At 50.0% G+C, this 25,676-nt stretch overlaps 1 protein-coding gene across 2 annotated transcripts in view; it reads right to left on the bottom strand.

The window, feature by feature from the left end:
* Galnt14 (polypeptide N-acetylgalactosaminyltransferase 14) overlaps nt 1–25,676 on the bottom strand; it is a 229,335-nt gene that overhangs the window by 44,515 nt on the left and 159,144 nt on the right. For both annotated transcript variants that reach the window (XM_023711087.1, XM_004627378.2), the window contains exons 3-4: nt 8,082–8,180; nt 1,037–1,104 (exon numbers count right to left, since the gene is read on the bottom strand). In XM_023711087.1, the coding sequence (XP_023566855.1) occupies nt 1,037–1,104; nt 8,082–8,180 (167 nt within the window). The remainder of the gene's footprint in view (nt 1–1,036; nt 1,105–8,081; nt 8,181–25,676) is intronic.

The following is a 25,676-nucleotide window of genomic DNA, read 5'->3' as shown; positions in this document are numbered from 1 at the left end:
GGTCCCACGTCACAAGGGTGGTTTCCAGTACTTGCACAGTGGCTCCTAGCATCTGCCTGGTGGGAGCGGCTCTACTCTCCTGGGACTCCGAGCTGTCCCCTGTGGCCATCCATGTCCCCCTGGCTGGCTCCCCAGCAGGGAGATGTGGCTCTGTCTGGATGTGCCTGGCTGCACTGAACTGCACTCAGGCTGCTGGGACAATGGCTCGCAGGGGCAGTGTCTGCACTGCCAGCGCTCAAATCCTGATGGCTCATCTGGGATTACTGTGCCTTTCCAACTCAACACACAGGTGTGTGGACACCAGAGAAGAATTTAATGGGGGGAAAGTGGGTCTGGGGTACAAATATGGGTGGAAGCAAGCTGCTTTGCTAGGATGGCTCAGGGGGTAGGAGGCAGGAAACGGAGATGAGTGGGAGATGTCTCCCAGTGTGTCGGGAAACGGAAAGGCAGCTGTTCACTGTGTCGTGGCCTGCTGATGGGGCACCTCGGAGGGTCCTGAAGATGCAGCCCAGCCACACCCTCCAGGAATGAAATGGAGAGGGCTGTTAGCCTCAGCTCATATCAGCAGACTAATGCAGCCCTAGGGTCAGGAGTCTGTAGCAGTGGCCATGCCTTTTGGGCTTCAGGTCCTAGTGATAATACACTAAAGGTCTGGTATCCCTTCCAGTGTCTAGGAATATGGGTTCAGGGTACAGCAGTGGCACATGCACACATGCAGGCTGCACATACACAGTGTGCCCACCCGCACATGAACACACGTGCCCATACCACACATACACCCACACATGTGTATGTATGCACACCCCCACACATACACTCACACAAGCCAACCCAGTGAAGGATTACATCCATGAAATTGCTTCTCAAGTGGAAGCTTTATCTCCTTGCGCTCAGGCAGGGACCCTCAGTCTTCCATGCCTATTACCAACCTCCACGTTCCTCTAGCCCCAGAAAATCAGTCGGCTTCACTCTGCCTGTTACCCAGGGCTGGCACCAGGCACTCGTGCTTATGTTGCCAGTGAGTGATATTACTTACGGTCATTGCTGAAATCATCCACTAATATGATTTCCTGGATCAAATGCATAGGGGTTCGGTTTAACACACTGTGAAAGGGAAAGAAGAAAAATCATTATGACTTCCAGTGGCAAAATATATGTATTAACCTGAGATTTAAACAGACATCATTGTATGGTGGAGTAAAGGCGCAGAGCCACCAAAGAACCTGTCACGTTGCCCTGCTCACCACAGAGCCAGCAGGGATGTAATTGGGCCTTGTCAAGCTTGGTGAATGCTAACAGCACCCAGGGAACTACTGGAGTGGCAATCCAGGATCATCTCCAGCACCCATTTCTCTCCTGAATCCCCACATCAAACCAGTGAATGAGCCTGGTTGGTTTTATTTGAACACACACGTCACTCTCGGTCCTGTCACCTCCCCTCCCACTGCCCCGTGCACCCTCCTCTTTCTGGCTTAATGCAGCAGCCTTGACTTGTTGCACCATCTCCTAGTCGCGGGCCTCCTGGGACCTGAACTGAGCCTCCGGATGCTCACTAATGCAGATAAATTGGCCAAACTCCACAGCAGCTGCCTGTTCTGTATGCCCAACCCTCAGCACGCCAGCTCAAGGTGGCCCATGTCCCCACACATCACACATCCAAGGCCAGAATCCTTCCTTTCAATTCATAAATGGCAGCCTCTTCTCTGTTTGCCTGAAATGGCCCTATGCTGCCCGATGGGACCAGTTCAAATATCACCTCCTCTCTAATAGTTTTCTAATCTGCACTGTGAGAATCAATTGTTTTTTCCCTGGAATTCCTCAGCAGTTTGCTTCTGAAGCCTTCTTTGGCTTTTCTCACTCCCTGATTCTGCCAGTTGGCTTTGTGCCTCCCTTGTCCCTTATGGATGGTGACACTCCCCAGCAGGACCCTGAATCAAGCGCTCTCTATCACTAATATAGAGCACAACACCTTGGCCTGGAACTATTTCCTTGAGGGATATTTGGTGTGCACCTACTATATGCTTGGCCCTCAGCACAGAATCACGAGCAGGTGCACACCTACTATGTGCTTGGCACTGGGCACAGATGATGAGTGAGCTCTGCTCTCCAAGAGCTCGTAGTCCAGCAGCTACTCCCTACTGGCTGTGTACACTTGGGCAAGTCACTTTAGCACCTGTGTAGCAAAGCCTCCAGCCTATAAAAAGGGATTAATTATAGGAGTATCTAAATTCATAGAGCTGTGGAGAGAGCTAAAGGAGAAGATGCATATGGGGCATTTAGTGTAACACGTGGCACTAAGTGATGATAAATAGCAGCAATTATTAGTATTTTGTGCATCATTAATGATTTTTTAAAATTGAACTGACTTTAGTTATGCCTTCCTGTGCTGCAAATCTCTACTCTAGGGGCAAAGCTGGGTTTCTGTATTCACTCTGGGGCTCAAGCCGACTGGGACGGCTACATCTCAGTTCTCACACCTCCCAAAACTCATGAATTCTCAAAACCATTCCTGGACAGCGCCCACCATCCCAGGACACCCAGGAGCCCAGGTGTGTTGGAAAAAGGGGTTCAGAATGGGTGCTGGGGAGGCACCGTGAGCATCCCCTAGAGGACCACTCTGCCTATTTGGGTGTAGCCCACTTTCTAGGTGAGATGGAGACTCTCCTGGAGGGGAACTTTCCTTGAAGCTACCTTTATTTACTAAGCCTTAATTCTCACCATGGCAACTGGTATAAGGTGGAGAGAAACCCAACACAAAGCCCCAAGCCTGCTGTCAGTGTCTACGGGGAGGAGGGAGACACAGATGGGGAGGAGGTTGCCACATCCACCCAAGAGTGGTGGGAGATCCTCAGCATGATTGTCCCAAAGAAAACACAACAAACTCAACCACCAGCCCTCTAATCAGGATGGGAGGGGAGAGGGAGGCAGACAGAGGAAAAAACCTGCTTGAAGAATAACCTCTAATGAGGTTTGATTACGGCTGTAGCTTCTGCATTCGATTTCCCCCAAATCCCTGCCGGCTCTTTGAAATTCAAGAGTTCTCGCCTGTGAACATCAAAAGGTAAATCGCATTCAGCTCCGTGCTGGCTGAACTGAGAGATGATTAGTGAATAAAAAATGTCCGTGGTTTAAAACAGGAAAAAAAAAAAAAAAAAGGATCGTCAGCAGTAAGTGCTAATTAGACCATTTCCTGGTAACACCTGGCTTGTTTTTGCTCCTCTAATCAGAGCAATTGAAATGATAGCGGGGTCTCCCTAGGAGAGGCTCTGGGCTAGGAGGGCCTGACATGCATCTGTGCTGGGTGCCTGGGATGGCTGTGGAAGGAAAAGGTCACTTCCAGCCCCGGGAACCTAGCTTGACCAGCCTGGATGATCTTCCAAAGCCCAGGGAATCTCTACTCCAGGAGCAAAGCTGGGTTGTTGCTGTATTAACTATCTTAGTTCTGCACACCCTCAAAACTCATGGCTTCACAAGAACTTTCCTAGACACCCCCTTCTGCACACCCACCTTGTTCTCATAGCCCAACCCTGGTTGCTGCAGAGGGGGGCTATGGAGAGGGGTGGGGGGCAGCTCCCTCCCTTGCCCCACCAGACCCTCAAACCCCTTTCCTCCAGGGCTTGACCAGCACTGACTTTTCTCTGCTCCACTCAGCCTGGGCCGCCCCAGTCCCATCCTACTGTGCTCAGCAAGAGAATGAGCACTCGCTTTATTGGCATACACAGTGCGAGCCCCACTCTCCTGGGAATGCTCTGGAACTTTGCCTCCTATCAGCAGCTGCACAGGTAGTGTCTACGCAGGCAGCATCTCCACCTTCTGCTTTCTGCCTGCTGCAGCCTGCACCTTCTGCTTTCTGCCTGCTGCAGCCTGACTGCAAGGCCCCCCAGAAGCCTCGGGGAGGTAGCAGAGAACCGCAGTGTGGGCTCCTGGGCCAGGGTGGCACCACCACCTACTAGCCGTGCTGGCTAGAACCAGGCGCTCATTCGCTCCCAGCCTCCCTTTCTTTCTGTAATTACCTTTCCCTTGTAAAAGCAGCTGATATTAATACTTGACCTACTTCACAGGCTTTTGTGCGTATGAAATGAGGAGATGTATTTGAAATTGCTTCGTGAACTCCACTGTGCTCTATGCAGGCAGGTTTTATCAAATGTTCCATAAATACCAGTTGAATGAAGACCTGAGGCCACTGACAGTTGAATTCTGGAGTGAGGCAGATTTGGGCTCAAGTACTGTGTTCGGGCAGCTCCACTCACCAGAAGGGGACCTGCGGTCTGTACCAAGCCTCTAGGCACCATGATCTCCTCTGCTGCACAAAAGAGGATTAACACAGTGCATGGTACCTGGGAGCTCCTCTCAGACCACAGGCACGGAAGCCACTCCCAAGCACAGGTGTGATGCGCAGCTGAGATTTCCAAAGCCTGTCCCAAAGCCAGCAGCATCCCTGCCATCTGGGGCCCTGCCACAGATGTGAGTGCTTGGGCCCTGCTCTAGACACACTGACTCGGATGCTTTGAAGTCATGCGCTAATAGGACTTCCAGGAGGTTCTGATGTCGGCTTTTGTCAGAGAGCTGCCGCTTTAGAACCCCGCCATCTTTCCAGGTGGAGGCTCAGCAGCACACCTGTTGCCACCTGTGTACCAGGCATTGCTCACCGTCCTTTATCTATCTGCACTCACTGTCAGTCTTGACACAATCATGCCACTCAGTCAGGGCAAGGAGTCCCTGTTCTGCAGAAAAGGAAACTGAGGCAGAGATTAAGCAGCTTGCATGGGGTCACACAACTGTTCCAGGCAGAGCTAGGCAAATCTAGCCCCAGAATCCAAATTCTTAACCATCTTCACCAAAGAAAGGGTCCCTGTAGATCTGGGATATTACAAAACAACAGCACCACACAATAGAAGAAGGACCAGGATGTCAGTGACTGTATGTACTCCTGAGTCCCCGTGGGAGGTGCAGGGCTGAGCTATGCCCCAAAAGAGAGGGGCCAGTACTGGGTTTCACATAAACACAAGGACTCTCAGTGATACAACTGAAGGTGACCTATTCGCCAGGGTGTACTTTCTCATTGTGTGAGTCCTTAATTAATCAAATCAAGACTGTCATTCTCTGCCCCACCTACCCCCTCACCCCACCCAGCCCCTGCCTGGATCTGAGGCCCTATTTCCAGCCCTTAGAGCCCCACCTCACTAAATGCTTAGGGCCTCGGAGGCCTGGACAGGGGTGGTCAGAGAGGGGTAGGCCTGGTGTGGAGGGAAGAAGAGGCACATACTCAAGTTCTCCCTACTTTCTCCAGCATCCTGCAGGAACTTTTCTTAGGACATCCTGGTGACAAACAGATCACAGTTCTTTAAGTTAAGGTGGGATGGATGACGAAATCTAATTAGGAAATACTCTTCATCGCCTGCCCCCCATGGCTAGTGAATTATTTGTGTAACCAGGAGTGGAAGGGAGACACAGAATCTTCACAGAAGTTTCTAGAAGTAGACTTTCTTACACCCACTCCTCAACCTCTTTCCCGCCCAACCTGCTGATGGTACAAGCATCTGGGGCTTACATATGGACCTCAGGCCTCTGAGTTGTTACTGGTCATCACTCCTGGATCAGGCTTGGGGGTTGGCTTACATCTGAAGTGCAGCACAGGCAAATACAAAAGAATGTCCGTGGCGCTTAGCTTGGTCATCGGGAACTTCAAGGATGCTTTCAAGGTGCTGGTGGAACCTAAACTTTGTCCCTGAGTGCGGGATGCAGGGTGTTGGGGGCAGCACTCCGGCAACCCAGGGGACAGAGTTGCTGAGGCTGTCTGATCCCAGCCAGGTGAAGTCACAAGTCCAAGAAGCCTGGCCCCTGTGCTCTCTGGGCCCGAGGACCTGGCCTCTGCTCACCACATGCACCATCCCAGGCTCAGCATGAAGCTCCAGTGGAAGGGCAAGGCAGGGTGTGTTCTGTAGACCATACAGTTGAGGGTACACTAGTGTATTAAAATGATTATTTTTAAACATCACTGTTATTGTTACAAAAGATACAAGAACAGCAGGAAGAGAAAGAGGAAGGTCTCAAAGTTGAAGAAGTCTATGGACAGCAGCTAAAGTGCCCTTGGGACATACAGCAAAGTGTTAGGGGTGCCTGAGCACCCCCTTCTATGTTACAACACACCCTAACTGCCCAAGACATTTCTGAGAAGAGAGTTTATTGTGAGGAAAGTCACACATTGGTTAATAACCTGCTAAGGTCACACAGCTAGGAGTGGCAGGTTGGATGTGAGTCAGATCTTCTAAGTCCCAGTGAAGCTTCTGTCGTAGAGCCCCTTTGCCTCTTTTGGGGCTAGCTGCACAGCTACAGAGAGATGAGTGATACCCATTAAGCATTTATTCCAAGCCAAGCACAGTACTCAGTCCTCCAGCTGAGTGAACCCACAGCAATTCTCTGTGCTAGATAGGATCAGTGTTCCTACCTCCTTGATTAGCAAACAGAGCCACAGGGAGGGAAACTAAGAGATGAATAAAAGAGTTTCCGGAAGATCATGCTGTGAAAAATGCATGAGGTGCTAGAACAGAGATGTGCAGAGAGAAAGGCCCAGAGGAAGCCCTGGCTGGGGTGTGCGTGTGCGTGCATGCGTGCATGTGTGCCTGTGTTGGCTGCGCATGTTCTTGACACCAAAAACTCCTTGAAGAAGAGGCCAGTGTGGAGAGCAGGTGCCTCTCTCAGGTACTAATAATGCCGTCATGGCAACATCTGGCACTGATGCCCAGATGTGACCCGGGCAACAGCAACCCAAGGCTGCCATTGGTTGGCTCCTGAAGGTGCTCTGGCGCTAAGCAGATGAGAGCAATGCTCAGCGCAGGAGGCTCAGAAACTTCTTGCTCCCCTAGTGAGAAGAAACCCAACTATATCAGGGAACCCCTATCCCTTTCCTCCCTAAATATCATACTGGTTTACAAGTCAGAAGGTACTTTACTAACCTACCACGAGACTCACAGTGACCTGCCACATGCTCTTGTCAAGAGCTGCTGTCTTGTGGGCCAACCAAATTTGAATCGAGTGACTGGTGGGGTAAGTGTGGAAGCCAGGACGAGGTCAGCAGCTGATGGACATGGCCAGTGGTCAAGTATAGTGGACATCTGAGCAGCAGGCAGAGCTGGCCCTGCACATGCCCACGCGGGCTCTCACAGGGTTTCTGAGGGACACACTGACCCTGCACAGTGGACATTCATCACTCCGTGATGGGTGGAGCTGAAGACCTGGTGGCCTCCCACAGGAAGAGCCACTGCACAGTGCAAGTCCCTTCTTCCAGAGCTTCCCCTGCACAAGCCAGCATGCAGGGAGCAAAGCATGGCTTCTCTGATGGAGACGGCCAGAGGTCCTGCTGCGCTGCTTTACTCCTTTGGCCCACATCTAGTCTTATTTCTTCTCCATGGCATCAGGGAACCATGGCATGGGGAAAAGGCAGCTAAGCTGCCAGGGGGCTCTGAGAACCCGGGGCAGGATTCTGGAGTGTGTCCCTTTCGAGTGCCAGCTCTGTGTTCTGGGAGCAGTTCTGGGGCTGGCACCAGGGCTGGTGCCCTAGAAGCCTCCATCAGGCCACTTACAGGTTGTGTATAACCCAGACTGGGTACCGAAGGAGGCCAGGTGGCTCCAAGGAGAACAGAGCTGTAGGTGGGTGGGGGGCTGTAGAGAGGCAGGGTGCAGGCAGCCACAGCCCACAGAGGACCTGGGTCCCTGGCCCAGCCTGATTCCGGGTGGAGCATGAGCTCCACCTCTCCAGGCCTCTGTCAGTCATGAAAATAGGAACATGCTGTAGAAGTGGTTTGGTATACGGTGAAGGGCTAGGGCTCTGGGAGCATTTTCTCTACTTTCTGTGAAGTTCTGCAAAGGTACTAATGCCATAGGCCTCTGTGTTTCTCCCTACAGATGGGAGGAAAGCTTCCTGTGCTGGAATGCGAGGAGTGGACACAGAAGGCGTATAGACTAGTTCCTGGCACATCCTTGAAATACCCTGTGTTCCTGGGACACATCAGCTCCCCATAGGCACAGTCCATTCCCAAGGGCTGGCCCAGTATTGCCCATAGGTGGGGCAGGGGCCCTACCTGCGGATGGTTCTAAGCAACGTAGATCTCGCCTCATTGTGGAAGGTGATGATGATGCTGGTAGGAGGAAGATCCGTGTGGTACACTAGCAGCGAGCACCTGGGAAGGAAGGCGGAAGATGAGTAAGACACAGGGCCAGGCCAACCCAAAGGGCTGAGAGAATGTGTACAAGGGTGGTCACCAGTACGGACAGATGCAGGCATCTGGGGGCACCCAGGAGCCACAGGTGGGGCCAGAGAGCTGCAGGGAGGACTGAAGCTAAGTTTTTGTCACCATGGGGAACATGGGCTTGAAGCCAATCTAAACTAAGTTCAGAGGACCCCTCTCAAAAAAAAAAAGTGTCATATTTTGTACATGTCTGAGATAGTACATGGTGGTTCCTAGTAATTATGGAAGCCCACCTCCAAGTCTTGGGCTCCATCCCCAAACCTGTACCCCTCTAGGCCTCCTGTTCATGTCACTCACCAGATGCCTCTTCAGGCAGAGTTCTGGACACCAGGCCCAGCTTACCATGCCATACTGAACCCTGGCCCCCTGCCACATGCTTAAATCCAGGTGTTTAAGGAGGCAGAGTCCTAAAACCCTGGTGTAAGCAATAAAACCCAGTCTTGAGAAAGCATTCACTTCCATGTGTCTAGGATTGTTCTGTACAACAATTACATCTGGGGTAATTTCAATTTGATACCTCACTGCAAGTGAAAATTGTAGCCCACAGCCTGAAAATTACTATAATAATGGAAATAAACCTGCCAAGTGAGGCTGGTACCAGCCGGGGCCATCACCGGGGGGGACGCTGTTTCCTGCCTCTTGCAATTTCAGGGGTTGTCAATGATGGATGAGGGTGGGAGGAGCAGAAGAGGAAGTAAATGACAGATTTTGGGGAGCTAGATATTTGCTCTTATTTTCCTATGTCTTCCTAGGGTTTTACCTGGGGACAGAGGTGGGCTTCCAGTGTACGGAGCCCTCCAAGATTGTTTGCAAACTATTCATGCAAATGTGCCTTTTCTTTCTTTTGGAAGATGGTTCACAGTTTCACTAGATCCTCAAAGAAGTCTGTGACCTCAGTCACTGAAGATCTCCAGTGAACGGGCCTGGTCCCCAGTGGCTGTCCTCTTGCTCTGGACACTTGGTTCTATGGAAGCAAGCCCTGAAACTTTGCAGGGCTGGTGCAGAGATGGTTGGACTATTGGACTTGGGATCAGAGCAGGTGTGACATGGGTCATCATAAGAAGCAGGGGTAAGGGAAGGAGGCCACTGGGGAGGAGATGGCAAGTGGAAAGGGCAAGTCACAGCCTGCAGGCCTCCTGGCCCTTCCCATCCTATGCTGTTGGTCCAGTGGCAGCCGCCTCCTTTCCAGTCTTTCTGCCTGGCCCGTTCTTTCCATCACTTGACTACTCCAGGCTCCCCTCTAGCTTGAAGCCTTCTGTTGGCTCCTGATCAGAGCCCTGAGCACTGCACAGTCCCAATCTCTGCCACTGCTCATGGGACACAAAGCAATGACCTCCCCTTTCCTATTCATTCTTTGAGGCACAAAGCAGATATCTCTTCTGCTGCGAAAGCTTTCCACGCTGCCCTGACAGGAAGTCACCTATCCTTTGTGTTTCCATAATTCACAAAGTTTCCCTTTTCTAGGATTTGCTGTGATAAAACTCTCCCAGAACTGACTGTGAGTTCCTCCAGGGAAGGGCTCAAGGCTTTGCCCGGCTCTACCTCCCTAGAACTGGATTTAAGTATACCAGATACCCACTTATGGAGAAAGGGAGAAAAAAATTCAGGATATGCTGAAGATCAGCCTTCCTGGTTTTCCAAGGCCAGCGGCCAGCCTCGCATATGGCTTCTCGTGACAGCCACCACTGATCTTCCATGCCTGTTGCTGTCACCTCTCTCCCTGACCCAGGGCAGTGACTGTGACCAATAGGATACAGGGAGAGCAGCAGAGCGTGACTTCAAAGGAAATCATAAAAGCCCTGCTGCAGCTGCTGCTTGACCATGTGGAGGGAGGCCAGCTGCGAAGACACTCAGCGCCCTGCTGAGAGGCTCATGGGAGAGAAGCCAAAGCCACCTCCACACACCACACCAACTAGCCAGCACCTAATGAGAACTCTGAACTAGCAAATGCCCAGCCAGGATGCTCCAAGTTCCTGACTCACAAATGCCACGAAGAGGAGCCCTGACCTTTGTTGCTTTAAGCTGTTACATTTAATCTGGGGTGATTTGTTGTGCATTAGAAACTATGATAAAAAGGAAGGGAAAAATCCCCTGACAGGGCCCAGCCAAAAGAGGCCTTGGACTTGCCTATCTTCTGATACAAGTGCTAGGTGCAGTGGGAGGGAGGGAGGGAGGGAGGGAGGGGGGAGGGGCCTTGGGCTGGGGATCTTGAGTGAAAAGTTGCTCTTTATAAAGGCACACAGGGGCTTGGCAGAGAGAGGGCAAAGTGAGCATGCTCAGTACCGAGATGAATAGGCTGCAAGTCAAGGAGAGGTTGGGGCAACCATCTCTCTCTAAAGGGAGAAGCTAAAAGTTGGGGAGCTGAGCAGAGATGCCTGGTCTCCCTCAGGGACAAGGAGAAGCCATGAGTGGAGTCTGGGGAGGCCTCTACTACCATGATAGGAACACAGCCAGTGGCTAAACTCCAAGCGTCTACTTGCTGCAGTGGCCCCTGCTCTGGGCACTGCCTTGGAGCTGGTCCTGCCGTCCACACGCTGGGGGCAGTGGGGGCTTGAGTCCCAGCTTTCATGGGCATAAGTTATACAGGGGGACACTGGGGAGGGACAGCAGTAGTGGAGGCTGTCCCTGCTTAGAGGATGTTTGGGAACAGGGGTCACGATTCTTGTCTTGAAGACACCAGCAGGGGAGGCAGGGGTACAGATGCACAGTGTCTCAGAGGCACTCCGGGCAGGGGGCTAACTGTGCCTTTGGGTGGTGGGGAAGGCATTCTGCAGGAGGAGGAACAATGTTTCGCCAATGAGGCGGGGATGGACAGACACCAGGCAAGAGCAGTTTGCAGGTTCCTGGCCTGGTGCTCTGGACCCCAGCCACCAGCCTGTGACCTGGACCAAATCACCACCCCTCTGGTTTTCTGTGTACTTATCTGTGAAATGCATTGGCCCAAGTCTATCCTGCTGAAGGTCTCACCGCACGAACCATCAGGAGCTCTGATTACCTGCTCAGGTAAGTGTGGGTGACGTGAACAGAATGCTGCAAACACTATTTTGCAAGTGAGGCGCTACTCTGTCACCATCTTACCTGTGACTTCACTATGTCTCGGCCTTAATTTCTCCATCTGGAAAATGGAGATAATGTCTAATATGCAGATATTTTCTCCTCAATTGTGAACATGTTAGACAGCAGTAGGTACCTGACATCAGGCACCAGTATTATTTTGAGCATCAGTCGAAATCTGCAGGTGCTTCTGCCTGTTGGTCAGGCCTAGCTCCTTTGAGGGCTGGAAAGGCACCACAGGTGTGCGACTCTGCCCTGTCCCAACAGCACCTAAGGGTGAGGAGAGGTGGGGGTGTTCAAACAAGGGCACATCGATGGGAGTGAAAGGATTTTGGGTCTGATCTTGGATTTGAACCTGGGTCTGTACAAAGCAGACTGTGGGCCCGTGGGCATTATATTTACCTTCCTTGAGCCTCAAAGCTCTCACTTGTAAAGTATGGGCAAATCCCTCCCTCCTGGCTTTCAGTGAAGAATTCAGATAATGCAGGCAAAGCACTCAGAGACCAGCAAAGGGAGCTGGAGTTACAATCCAATCTAGGAAGTAGCTGAGCCAACTGCATGCAACGCACTGTGCCAATTTACTATGCTCCAGTCGATGCCCCATGCTGAGCTACTAGGCTCAGGGTCACAGGGTAGAGAAGGACCCTGGAGAGGACCCAGTTTAAGTCCCTCACCTGGGCAGAACTGGCATCACCTGGAGCCTCAGAGGTTGTCTCCTCTGCCTGAGGAAAGGACTTAGGTCCTCCCTGGAGGCTGGCCAGGAAGCCCAGGAGCTCCCCCTGCAGGTCAGGCCCAGGAAGAGAAGGCAGCAGAGCCGGGCCTCTTCCACACAGGTTCAAATGACTTCCCTTCACAGGAATGTCCTCTTATCCCTGCTGCACTGACCCTTCATCTCATTTGACTCTCACAATCGCCCATGAGAACCTCCCCACTGCAGATGAGGGAAACTGAGGCTAAGAACTCACTCATGGTCACTCATCTGGTGGACGAGTGTGGTCAGGGGAGCCCAGGACCCCTCAACTCTCCCTGGTACAAGGCAAGAGAGCCCTGTGCCAAGTCACCATCACCTGCCACCCAAGGCCTGGCCTGCAGCCTGTTCAGGGGTAAGGAGGGGACTAGAAAGGAAGCCTTGGGGCTGAGAAAGAGCCTTAAACCAGACACTAGGGGGAGAGTTGGCTCAGACAGTGGGCTTTCTGTAGGAGGACCTAAAAAATTAATCAAACTGCAAGATCTCTCAGGGGCACCAGGGCACCGGAGAAGGCGGCCGACACTGAGGTCTGGCGCCGGCAGATGGACGAGAAAGCATGTTGATAATTTATTAAAGATTCAGAGTTTTTACTGTCAAGAAGAGCTGTGAGCAGGAAAGTGCAGCATGGGGGAGGCGCTCCACGATGGCTTCCTGAAACCCGGAGGAAGGAGGGGGATTGGCAGTGTGGGGAAAGAGCAGCTCCCCGACAGCAGTCTCCTGCTTCATTTTTATTTTTAGTTTTTCATGAAAGACTCAGCAACATCCCAATTTCCCCAAGTGGGGAGGCTCAAGGTACCTCCTGGACTCGCAACCTCTGGGGTGTCCAGTGTCACTGACAGGCCTGAGATGCTTCCAGGGTGGTATCTGAGATGCCAACCTCAAGGCCTGGTGGTAGGGGCAGGGTGAGTCCTTCTCTCCTTCCCCTATGTTTGCCATCTCCTACCCATCTCCTGCACCCCAATATGTGCCAACAGGTACACTCGAGCTCAGGGACATCACTATCCGTTATTGCAGTAAGGCAATTATGTGTGCAACACCTTTTATTTAGTTCCCCAAGCTTATAAAGTACTATAGCAACCTGTAAAAGAGAAGACGAATAGCATGGTCACCTCCATTTTATCAGTAAGCAGTAAGGGCTCCCAATGGTCCCACAGCTTGCTGGCCAGGCCCAGGGCTGGGACTGGGACCCTGGCCCAGACCCTGGCCCTCTGGCTGTAGGACACACAGCCCTCCTCTCACTGCATGTTGTCTCCATCTACGAGAGTATGGCGCTACTTCCCTGGTTTACAGTGACAGCCACTTCCACGTCACAGATGCTGTGACACTCCCACGTATGGAAGCCTTGCTGCCAAGCCCTGTGCAGAGCTCCTAGCATACTTAGTGCTCACCAGAGTCCTGTGAGGTGGCTACTGTGTCACAGAGTCATTGCTGAGGAGACTGAGACCCAGAGAGGCCAAGTGACTGCCTGCCTGCAGCTAGTGAAGGCGCCTGGAGGCCAGGCCTGCTAGAGCCAGGGCTAGAGGCCCTTGATACCTGCACGAGAACCCTGTCCCACCAGTTATGCAGGTCAGCTCTGTGCTCCTGTATACCACTATGGTGCCAGTGGGCCTACTCTCAGACCACACCAGAGTAGCACTTTCTACTGAACTCTAGAACCCGCAGCTGCAGGGACCTGCCTAGAAGAACAGGCTGCTTCTCTTGAGTGGTCACAGGAAGATGAGGACACTTCTGGGGAGACCCTCGTGGTACATGCACTGGGGCACACAAGATGGAGAAGATGTACCTGAGTGAAGGCCCTGGGTGCAGCCGTTCCTGGATGTCTGTCCCTAAACAGGAAATGAGATTTCCTTCCCCAGAGCACACTGTACAGGTCAAACCCAGGCTGAGGACATGGCTAAGTCAACTTCTCCATACGCTCTCTTTCCCTAAACCCACCACTAGCAAGGCAAAGAGAAATACAGGCCTAAGACACACTGGGGAGATGACCTTCCTGGGAGGCTTAGTGCCCAGGGCAGGAGCACTCTGCAGATTCTACTAGCCCTCTTCTCATGTCATGGCTCTGTGTTGTCATGCTGTAGCTCAGAAGGAGCCTTGCAAAGGACTCTGCCATCTCCTTACTTCCTTCTTGGCCAGAAGCACCCAACGCAATGCTGATTTATGTGAAAAAGGCCCGTAGAGGGCTCTTGGTTCAGTTTTGGTTCTCCCATGACAGGGGCAGTGAGCTTGCTATTGGCTTTCAGAATCACAGACTTCAATTTTCAGAGCTGAGAACATCTAATCCACCCCAGGCTCTGTTCTTATGTAAGGATACCTGCTCTCAGCTGGAAGGAAAAGGAATATGGAAAAAAGAAAAAAAAAAAAAAAAAGGCATCTATAATGCCAACTCTGTGACTAGCCCGGGATTCACATGAACCCAACTCTTCAGAAGGGGAAAACTCAAGCAGTGTAAAAAGTATGACAACTGTAAAATCAGAAATTCCTTTTAATCTCATTTCATGGGCAACACTGATACACTGGAAGGCATGAAATTTTTATTTCATGTCAATTTCACTGGGATTTCACATGCAGATTAATTTGTTCATCCACATAAACATAGACTGCTCCTATTTCTTGCCTTAATCACTACCCTCTCACTTGCGTTATAGAACTCCTGACTCATAAAAGACACTTAAAGTAGTACTGCGATCTGCTATCCCATGACAGTGCCACATTTTCATTGCTTGGCATATCATTCAGTTCCAGGATACTCCAGAAGGTAATAAGCAGGCAACAGCAGAAAAGTGAACTTCTTAGAAATTTAGCTGGGCACTATAGTGGGCAGGTTGAAAGATGGCTCCGAATAATCCCCTTCCCTTGAGTGTGAGGTGAACTAGGTGAACTCTTCCTTGAAAGTGGACCCTTTCTGGACTTTTCTTAAAGCCACATACTACCAGTAGTATTAAGAAAACCTAAGACTTGACCCTTCTAAGCTACTCACACCATCTGATTAATTCCTGCCCAGAGTGTCTCTTGTGCGATCAGATTACGCAGGACTGGCTTGCACATCTTGGCAAAGCGAGCTGCCATGTTGGAGAGCATCTCATTCCCATGCAAGGAACTGAATCATGCCAATAGCCACGTGAGTGAGCTAGCAACAGGATCTTCTCCCAGCTGGGGCCTAGGATGACAATGACCCCAAATGACCCCTTGCCAGGAGGAACTCACTTGTGCCATGTCAAGATTCCTGACCAACAGCAGCTACGAGATGATAAATGTCATTTTAAGCCACTAAGTTTTAAGATAACTTGCTTACACACCGATAAATGAAAAAGACAGGCATTTAGATACCTAACAATGTCCAGTAGGGTTTCTCACTCCCTGAAGTGAAAGGCAATTCCCTTGGTTCTGTACTTCGAAAAAGAGCCAGGCAACTAGTTCCCCATCCCTAATCCCTTCTTTTCCATCACACTGAAGTCTCAGAGCCTCATGGGACCCTTCATCTGTGTTCTTCTGGCCTCCAATCACTGCTCTGGGGTCCCCGGAACTCCTAATCCAGAGGGAAGTCACTGCTTGCATGACTACTTTCTCACTTCTCCCAGGGATGATTCCTGACTAGGGCCATCCACAAACACAGAAAAGGAGTTAGTTTGTTTCACATGGTGGATGTCCTAATGGCTTTAGGGCTAAGAAACCCAGATAGGAAAGATCATCTTAAGATCTACCACAGATATCCATCCCTTTCCAGAGCACAAAGCCATGGACAAGACACCTAGTCTCCATGCGGGTCTACTGAGGCCAGCCTGTGCATTGCCTTGTACCTCGCCACCAGCATATTCTTGGTTGAGTCTTTCTCAAACAATCCAGCTCAGGGCCTGCAGTTCACTTATTGTTCCTTGAAGAGTGGACCCTTTCTGGACTTTTCTTAAAGCGACATACTACCAGCAGTATTAAGAAAACCTATGACTTGACACTTCTAGGCCACTTATACCGTCTGATTAATTGCAAGCTATAGATCCAAATGATGATCCTAGAAATCAGTTCAGTGAGTCTTTTCTCTTGACAATTTAAGAATGCCCTGTGGGGTCTATCCTGACAAACTAGGACTAGGAAAGGGGTACACTATGAGTTGAGACCATAGCGCTCAGTGTCAGTCTCTGTCTCTTACTTCTGAACTACTATCAGCCTGAGGGCTCATCTCTCTCTGGCTTCAAGCAAAGTCCTGGGCTGCTGCAATGAACTGGAAAGGTTAGTTAAGTGTCCCCTCCACTGCAGGTGGCACTTATGGGTGATGCCTATGCCTACTTGGGGAATAAAGTAGAAAAGGGTCAAGGAAGTTTGGCAAATGAGAAATACCAGACAAATATTGGATCACCACTCTTTTGTGATGATTTGCCACTGCAGATGAACCTGTTCGAGGTTCTAAGAGTTCTGCTAGCCTACTGCTAACCAAACTTCTACCTCAAAACCTGCCCCATCCTTCTGTCCCAACTTTTTTCCCTCTTTCCTAGCACATAATACTTCATACTGAAGGGGAACGCAAGTACTTACTGAGATATATATTTAGTAACATGATACATATTCTACCAGACAGAACTTCACAGGACATAAGATTAGAAAGCATGGGTTCCAGGTGCTTCTTTTTCATACATGAGTAGAACTGGTACCTGTAACAGTGGACTTTCTGCCCAATGCCACCCTCTGTCAGTAGAGATGAGCTTTTCTTGTTCTCAGCAACTGAACTTGCTTAGTTTCCTTAAGATACTTGGGCTTGGTGAACCCCACCAAGCAACGCAGAGGTCCCAGGTCCTGGTCCCCTAGACTCAGTTTCCAGGCCAGGCCACACAGCATTGTAAGTCAGCTCTGCATTCATGTGCCCTCCACCCACCATAATACTTCAATCAAGGACTCCAGCCGCCCCTTGTTGCTAGGTCTAACGTGTACTTCGAGGATCCCACACTTTGTTAAGTGCTCATCCCACTCTTTGAACTTGATGAGATAATCTAGCACAGCTAGCCTCTTCTTAGGCTTTCCTTTACTGTCCTCCATCCTGAACTCTGCTACTCCCAACACTGCCTCCTAGGCCTCCTCTCAATCTTTCCTCTGTCTCTTCCCTCTTCTCTGTCTCCGTCTCTCCCTTCCTCCTTTTCTCCTTCCCTCCCTCCCTCCCCTATCTCCCAAGCTTCAATTTCCCCATCTGCTTCCTAACAACCCCAGCTGTGACCCACATCCTGATGAGCATTTTCTCCTGAATGTCCCCATGAATGATTTCTCCCCCATCCTCTGCTTCCCACACCTGGGCAGAGACTGCTGCCTGCTGCCTCTGAGCTCCCAGCTCACCATCTACCATGTACCCAGCAGATTTTCTCTAGCCCTACCATTCTCTCCCAAACCACCACTCAGTCTAATTAAACTTCATCTTGTTGATGCCTCATCTATCTAGTCATTTCACTACACTCCCATCATGTTTTCTAAATGACTGCAACAACTTCCCAGCTAGCTTCATCCCTTTCCCATCTATCCTGTGCACTGTGACTGGCATGATCTTCCTAAAATTGCATCTTTTATGCTTTTCAAATCTGCCTAACTGCTCATAAAACCAAGCTGAGTTCCCCCCCCCCCATCATGGCCTTGACTGAATGGCCCTTCTAGCCCTGCCCGCCATGTCCTCTAAGCATTACTTTCAATCTGCTTGACTTTCTCTTTGTTTCTTCTGGACCTCTGTAGGCATCATCTCTATCTAATCTTCATTTTCAACTTGATTGGACTGGAGTCACCCTAGGAGATTATTAGGAAAGCACCCAGCTGGGTGTGGCTGGGTGAGCCCTGGGCCCCTGGCCCCTTCCTCTTGCGCTCTTCTTCCCTGCTCTCTGATTCCTGGCTACCATGAGTCGGGCAGATTTCCTCCGCCATGCCCTTTCTGCCTGGGATCCAGACAACCATGGTCTTAAACCTCTAAAATTATGTACTAAAATGAACCTTCTCTCCTCTCATTGGTGCACATCAGGTGTTTCGGTCACAGTGATGAAGAATGCGCTAATACAGTCTGCAGCACACTCTCCGAGGCCTGGCTATTTTTCCCCCTTCTATTTGCGGCCTAGAAAGTGCATCCCCAAGGGAGCATCTCTTGGTCTCCCAAACCCTTCTCAATGCACCTCTTTAGGACTGTTCATTCACTCCACTACTGCAATGTACTTCCAACTGCTGGGAAATTACTCCCCTGTCCTCTGTACTGACTGTTACTACAATGAAGGCAAAGACATTTTTTATAGGTATAAACTCAGGGTCTACTCTGGGGACTAAATATGGGAGATATATGATAGACATCTGAAGTATGCATGGATGGCTAAATGGGCCAGAAGCAAGTGAGGCTTCCATGAGGCTTCTGCCAAAGACAGAAAAGTCCTTGGTCAAGGTACAGGTGGCACAAGCACAAGGGAGCTGTAGTGGCAAAGGTCAAGGTCAGGAGTGCAGTGAAATAAAACAGATTAGACAAATAAGCAGAGCGGAAGAAGAGCTTAGAACATGGAGTATGGAGAAACAGTGGGGGGCATGGGGGACTTTGGACTAAGGTTCACGGGGTGAACATCTGGGCACATGTTTGGTGTGCTGGGTGCTTTTCGTTTGTTACACTGGAACTACTCAGCTAAGTTGAAAAGCCTCCATGCTTTTCTTCTTTACCAGGAAAGATGAGCAATAAATGAGTCAGAGGAGCTGGCATGTGCTCCCTCCTACACAGCAGCCACTGACCTCCTGCTGCAGAGGACTTGTGATGTGTCCAGACTTAATGGAGAGACACTGCAAGTATCAAATATGCATAAGATCACATGGACTTGGTATGACAAGGGAGGTAAAATATCTCACAAGTTTGTTTTTCCATTGATTACATGTGGAAATGGTAATATTTGGATATGCTGGAGTAAATAAAATGGATCATTAAATTTCACTTGCTTCTTTTATTTTTTTTTTAAACATGGTTCCAAGAAAATTTTAAATGATATGTGAAGCTCACACCTATCTCTGTTGGACATCATTGCCCTAAAGTGATTACTTGACCTTAATTTGTATATTATTCCATTTAAAATGTCAACTTTAGTGTCAGACAGTAGTCTCCAAGTGCTGGGTTCTCTTGCAGGAATAAAACAAAACTGTTATGAGAAATCCATTGTTAGCTTTATGACATTTTATTTCTTTAGGAAAGAACTTATTGTAAAAAAAATCTCATCATAATTTCATAAAAGAAAGGATATTTAAATACCAGGAAAGGCCATGATCTCAGAAGAATCAATAGCTCTTTAAATTGTAAAACTTCTAAGGAAATCTTTATCGTCTCCCTCTCCCACAGCTCCAGGGATCCAAACTGCACTAATTTACCAACTGGCACCTGAGAGTACAGATCAAAAGTTTGCAGTATTAGGGCCAGCCAGATAGCTCAGCAGACAAAAGCACCTGCTTAGGCGGAGCGCAGTGGCCAGGCTTTCATCCCTGGTGTGCCGTGCTGGCCCCGTCCCCAGGGTGTGCTGAGACTGGGCGTGGTGGTGCATGCCTGTAACCCCAGCACTTGGGATACTGAAAACAGGAGGATCAGTATGAGTCCGACTTGTATAGTGCAACCGTGTAGACCCTGTACTAAATACATTTTTAAAAAGTTTATACTATTAAATCATGATTTCTTTGCTGCCAACTATATAAATACTAACAGTGTAAATACTAATAATATAATACTAAATACTAACAGAAAACAAGATAGCTTCTATTCCTTGTTCTGAGATAGGCAGACCCCACTCTGTTGTTAGTGCTGCTGCTACTTGTGAGCAGGTGTGATTTTTCCAATCTCTTGCCATTGGTCTAAGATCCATGATGGTGAACATCTTAGTGTTTTCAGTGATACAAACAGCCCCCAGAGGTATGCAGGCCATCGGCTCACCGCCGCTGGTCGAGACCCCTGCTTCCTGTGCAGATGGGTGCAGTCTGGGCTTGGAATGCCCACACGTCTCAGAGGATGCAGACTCCTCTGGCTGCATCAGGCCTTCTAAGCAAAAACCACTGGGTACTTCCAGACAACTAAGTTTGGCCAACCCCCTGGAATAAGTGGGATACAGGCTGGATGGAATCTATGGGGCAGAGACCCTTCCTTTTCCCCAGGAAGGTCAGTGGCTCTCTGAATGCTACAAAGAGGAAACACCTGGGATCTTGTCAGGGCTTATGTCAGCTGGCTCCACCACCACCCAGATGGCACGGGGTGGGGTGTGTGGGGGTGGGTGTGTGGGGGTGTGTGAGACTGCTCCCCACAGATAAAAGCAGAACCTTGCTGAGACCAGAAAGGGTGGGGTGGACTAAGGTGTATTTTTGCAATGTTGCCTGAAAAAGATTCCTCAGTATCTAGGACCAGGGCTCCTTCATGTCTTATTTTAGCCCCGCTTAAATCACACTGCACAATAGCCATAAAGACAGCATTTACCGAATCCTCACTCTGTCTCAGGTATTCTTCCTAGAACTCTAAACCCGCACAGAACTTCTCTGAGGTAGGTGCTGAACCTCCTCTTCTCTCCCTGAGGAGGACTGCGAGGATAAGTAACAGAGCCTCAGAGTGAAACCCAGCACTCTGGAGTCTCTGTCTCACCAGTTCTACCTGGAAACCCACTAGGACCAACCAGACTCACAGGCTTTCAAACTTCATTTCATAGTGAGTGGCTTTCACTCCATCTTCTGTCTTGCAGACTATGTGCCAGAAGGTTCTGGAAAGTTGGAAAGCCATGGGGCTGGTGTCTCTCACGTGCCAAAGAAGGATGTTCTCCCCTAACCTTGGCACTATTTTATGATATTTCCTAGGCCTTTAGCTAAAGGCTTAGAGAGCAGTCACTCCCTTCTTCCACCTAAGCAGAGAAACTTCCTCATGAGGAAGCAGCTGACATCAGACCTACAGACTGTGACTCTGGGGGTGAAGAGGGTAGATGTGGCACCCCAAGCTCAGCAGTGGTCCACTTGAGGGGCAAGTGTCTGGCACCTCTTCTCTGGGGCCTCTCAATGGTATGCCCTATACAAAGGTCTGAACAAAGGGTAACAAGCAAAGGGCATACCTTCCTGTAGCCAGCCCATTCCCAAGTCAGTCCCACCCTGAAATCTGCCTCTAGCACCTCCTTTTGCTTTCCCTTTCATCCCTCAAGCCCACCCTGTGCCCCAGCTCAGCCATGTAGCTTTCAAAAATTCTTCCTGCCTGGAGGCCCTGTGCTCAGCCTTTCCTCTCCCCCTTCCACAGCAACCTTCCTATGGCAGGGCCTTCCCCATGTGACTGCCCCCCACCTTCACATGGCACTTGAAGCCAAATCTTGGCTGGCATCCCAATGCCTCTACCAAGGGGCTAACACTCTGGCCCTGCATGTCGCCTCCTGTCCCATTTCTCTCACAGAAATGTTCAGTACCTGGAAAACCAGTCCATGCATCTATAGTTCCATGGTCTAGCCTGTGGTTGACCTCCACATGCCTCCCTCTGCCTACCATCCTGGGCTGCCTGAGTTGTAACTGCTCTTCAGCTCAATCCACTTCCCCCATCGCCTTCTTCGTGGGCTGCCTGGGGTTCCCATTTCCTTTTCACACATCTGCCTATCTTCCTAAGCCATCCTTCTCTGCCTTCTGGTGGTCATGGCCACTGTCCCATATCTTGACATACCTATGGGCAGGCTACTTAACCTACTGGCATCAATTTCCTCATCTCTAACACTAGGATCATAGCAAAGCTGTGGAGCTTAACCAAGAGAACACGGATGAGGTGCCTACCACGTGCCACGGAAGCAGCATGATCAATACATGTTTGCCGATTGTGGTCTTGGATTTATGGGCAAACGTGATTTCTTTGTGGAGTATAACAGGCTTTAAATTTCCTGTGATTTAGTTTTCTAGCTCTGTTCTGAGGATCCATTCCCACTCCTGCACTCCAAAGTACTGTATCCAGTAGACAGTTGGAGAATGAGTCTATTCACTGAGCTAACACTGAAGGACAAGCCTGAATGTCAAGCACTCCACTGGGCTCTGGAGACACAGAGAAGCCAGCTTCCTTGCCCCACATCACTTGAGGATTGGGAGGCTGAATGCAATAGTGGATTGTGAGCGCTGCAGAGTAGGCATGTGAATACAGAGGGAATGCTGAACTCAGGAGAAGGGGATCAATCCAGATTGGTCAATCCCAGAAAGGACTTTTCAGCCAGATTCTTCAAAGATGAAGAAGTATCCTAGAGAGGGCAGTACAGAATAAAGAGGCCCAAATCTTCATGGTCTTTTTGGGAAACCAGCCTCCTCATGGAGATGAACACTCCACCAGGGCTTGAGCAGACCACAGCGAAGGGTGTCCAGGGATGTATTTAGCAATGGAAAGCTCTTGGGGGAGGGGTTGTAGGGGACATACATGGAATGTGGGGTAGGGCTCAGGGCTTGGAAGTGACCACAAGAAGCCACCTGAATGAAACAAAGCTGAGAGAGGAAAATGGCTTCACGAATTTGGACTTGGGTCAAAGGGTGACTGAGAGGACCTAGCCTCAGAGGGAGCAGGTTTCAGGACTAAGAGGAGCTCGCTTGGAGAGGGGGTCAGGCAGGCTCGGTGAGGTCGGAAGATGGAGTAAAGGAAGCATCTATGTGCTGCATCAGGAAAAGGTGGGGGTGGGGGGAGTGGGAGAAAGGAGGCCGCTTGTCTGCTCTGCCTGCCTTACAGGTACTCAGACAGGTCAGAAGGCTATAGTGGTTTGACTAAGATAAAGCATCAGTCACCATGCTGGGCTCCCCTTGTGGCCCCAGGATACTCAGGATAACCTCCAGTGGCACTGGCGGGTCTTGCCCCTCACTGGCCGGGACGGCCTCTGGCTCACCAGTGATACCCGCCCAAGCCTTCTGTTGCTAGTCGCCCCCACACCCAGTTGTTCTCTCCAGCCTCTGGGCCTCACGTGGCTCTCCTCACACCGTCCTGCTGTCTGTCACCATGGAAGGCTCAGTGCCTCCTTTCTATAGCATCTCCCACCCCCGGCTGTCATCTCTTCTGCTCTTTTCATCTCTTTCCAACACATTTTGTACTTGCTGGCCCCGGGCCCTAAATCACTCCTTCTGCTGGCCTTGGCTCCTGTCCTCAGCATCTTCCAAATACAAACTTCACCAGACGTGGTGTCGCAATTGCCTCATCACTTATGTCGCTTTCCAGTTTTTAAAGTAAGTTTGACATTCAGGCAAGTGGAACACTCAGCGCAGGGAGCCAAGGCTGAGCCAGGAGCTCAAGTGGGACTCCTGCCCACATCGTAGTCACAACTTAGCCCAACTCACAGGAGCCACGGCACCCCAACTCACAGGAGCCACGGCACCCTGACTCAGAGAGGGGAGCAGACACTAGCCCAGGACCTCTGATCGCTCACCTGTACCTGTTATCCTTTCCCCTGTCCTCGATCTGTCCCATCTCTGCCCTACTTTCCTGTGGAGCTCTTTTCAATAGCTACAGGACAGTGTGGAGAGATCACAGGGCTTAATGCTGATGCTGATCTGGAGGCTAGAACTGGTCTGACCATGCACAACCATGGCGAACAGACAACAAGAACTTCCTAGACATGAAAGGCCATGCTCAGTGTTTGATACGAATTACATCACCTCATGACTCCCATTTCTTAGATTAAGAAACTGTGTCATGGGGAGTTTGAGCAATTTACATAAAGACCAGCCAGTGAGTAGCAGAGTTGCTTTACCTCAGATCTCACAAAGATAGGAGAGCAAGCCCTCCCTTAGTCTAGCAGTTGCCTTACTTAGGCCTCTGCTTCCTTCCCTGAAATGGCTATGACCTATGTACTCAAGGGCTACTGAAGAAGTCAGAATAAAGGGATAGGAAAGTACTTTATAAATACATGGACAGCATGGGTAGCTTTGTTCTAAGAACTTCATGTATGGTTGACTTTTTTATCTAAGAATATTGCACCCGGTGCCCTGGTCCCAGCTCCAAGCATCCTCAGGATGTCAACAAGTCAATTCTACTTGTTTCTTCCCAAGATGGAAAGCATATACCTTAAATCACACAAGACAATGGTTTTTGAGGCACTAGGGGGAGATGGCAGTGGCACGTGATAGTGTCCTGGGTATTAAAAGGAAGAAGCCTATGTGCTCCAATCCCTTATTCTAGACTGAAAAGAGTGGGCAAGTGCTACTGTGTGCAGTCCAGCTGCTGTCTGTGAGCTGTGCCAGCTCCAGGAGTGAGAGGCCCTGCTGCTGCTGCTGCTGCTGCTGTGTTCCTAGGTCCAACGCTTTTGGGCAATGAAGGAACATGTCAAACCAGTCTACACTGCAGTCTCAGGCTGGGGGCGTCTGGTGACCTCCACAGAGAGGAAGAGGTGGAGGCTGGAGAGGACTGTTTGAGGAAATGGACAAGGCAGCAATAAAAAAAGGGCTGTGCTAATGGCTCTGCAGGGCCCTTGAGTCCTTGCAGGAAGGCAGTGTGTGAGGGGGAGATTCAGCCAGGGCTTGGGGGAGGGGAAACGCTGCCAAGCAGGAGGGCGTCATGTTTCTGGAAATAGCTTTCAACTTGATTCTGCTCCTAAGCCAGTTCCTGTGCATTCTTGCTAGCAGAAGTGGGTGCAAACCAGAAGACAGCAGGAAGCGACCTTGACAATCATCTCTGTCTTACTTCTTTCATCTTAGATATGTGACAGTAGACACTCAGGCAGCCAAAGCAGTTGTCGGGCATTATCTCAGAGAAGGACCTGGGTCTGAACTAGGGAGGTGGTTCAGAGGGAGGGAACACTTGCCTAGTGTGCCTGAGGGCCTAGGTTCCATCCCCAGCACTCCAAGAAGAGTAAAAAGAAAGGACCTAAGTTTTCTGATGCTCGGGTCAGTTGTTTTTCTCCACTTACTTTATGACACTGGGCAAAAATTCATGAAGAAATAAATAATCAGAAGTGAAGCAGCTGATAAAGGACTAACATCCAGGCTTGGTGCTGGGATCTTGGGCAAAGGGCATAGACAGATGAAAAGAAAAAGGTAAAACACTTGACCAGGCTTGAGCGGGCCAGTATACTTATGAACGGGTGCTTAGCTCCACTCACCACTGGGAGGAAGCCGGTGTAAAGCAGGAAGACTGTTCAGCTTTCAGAAAGGCTAAAGTGGGAAAGACAGACGAACGCAAGGGATTGGTGACAAGGAGGGAACTGCTGGAACTCGGCTACAACGACATCATTACTTGTGGGACTATGCTTACAAAAGCTTCTTGGGGTACACTCTGGAAAAGCACATGGATATTTACCAAAAAATTAATTAATTAATTTTAATTCTAGGAATTCTGTTCACAATAGCCCCAAACTGGAAAAACCTTAAATAAGCACCAATAGTTGAATAGATCTACACTTTGCAATATATTTATACAAAAGAATGCTATACAGCAATCAGAAGGAACAATGGATCTTGCAAGATGTGGCTGAATTTCACAGGCCTAATCCTGAGAAAATTCAAACACCAGGACATATAGTATACAGTTTCACTTATACAAAGTTCAAAAACAAGCGACAGGGCTAGGGAGATACCTCAGCAGTCTAAGCATCTGCCTGGCAAGCCCAAGGACCCAGGTTCAATCCCGGGAGAGAGATTTCAATAAAAATGCTCAAGTGCAAGGACCTGAGTTCAATCCCTGGTTC

This window comes from Octodon degus, unplaced genomic scaffold, assembly GCF_000260255.1.
Source record: "Octodon degus isolate 3935 unplaced genomic scaffold, OctDeg1.0 scaffold00019, whole genome shotgun sequence".
Taxonomy (NCBI): Eukaryota; Metazoa; Chordata; class Mammalia; order Rodentia; family Octodontidae; genus Octodon; species Octodon degus.
The sequence above is the reverse complement of the archived record's forward strand: the minus strand, read 5'-3'. Positions and strand labels throughout refer to the sequence as shown.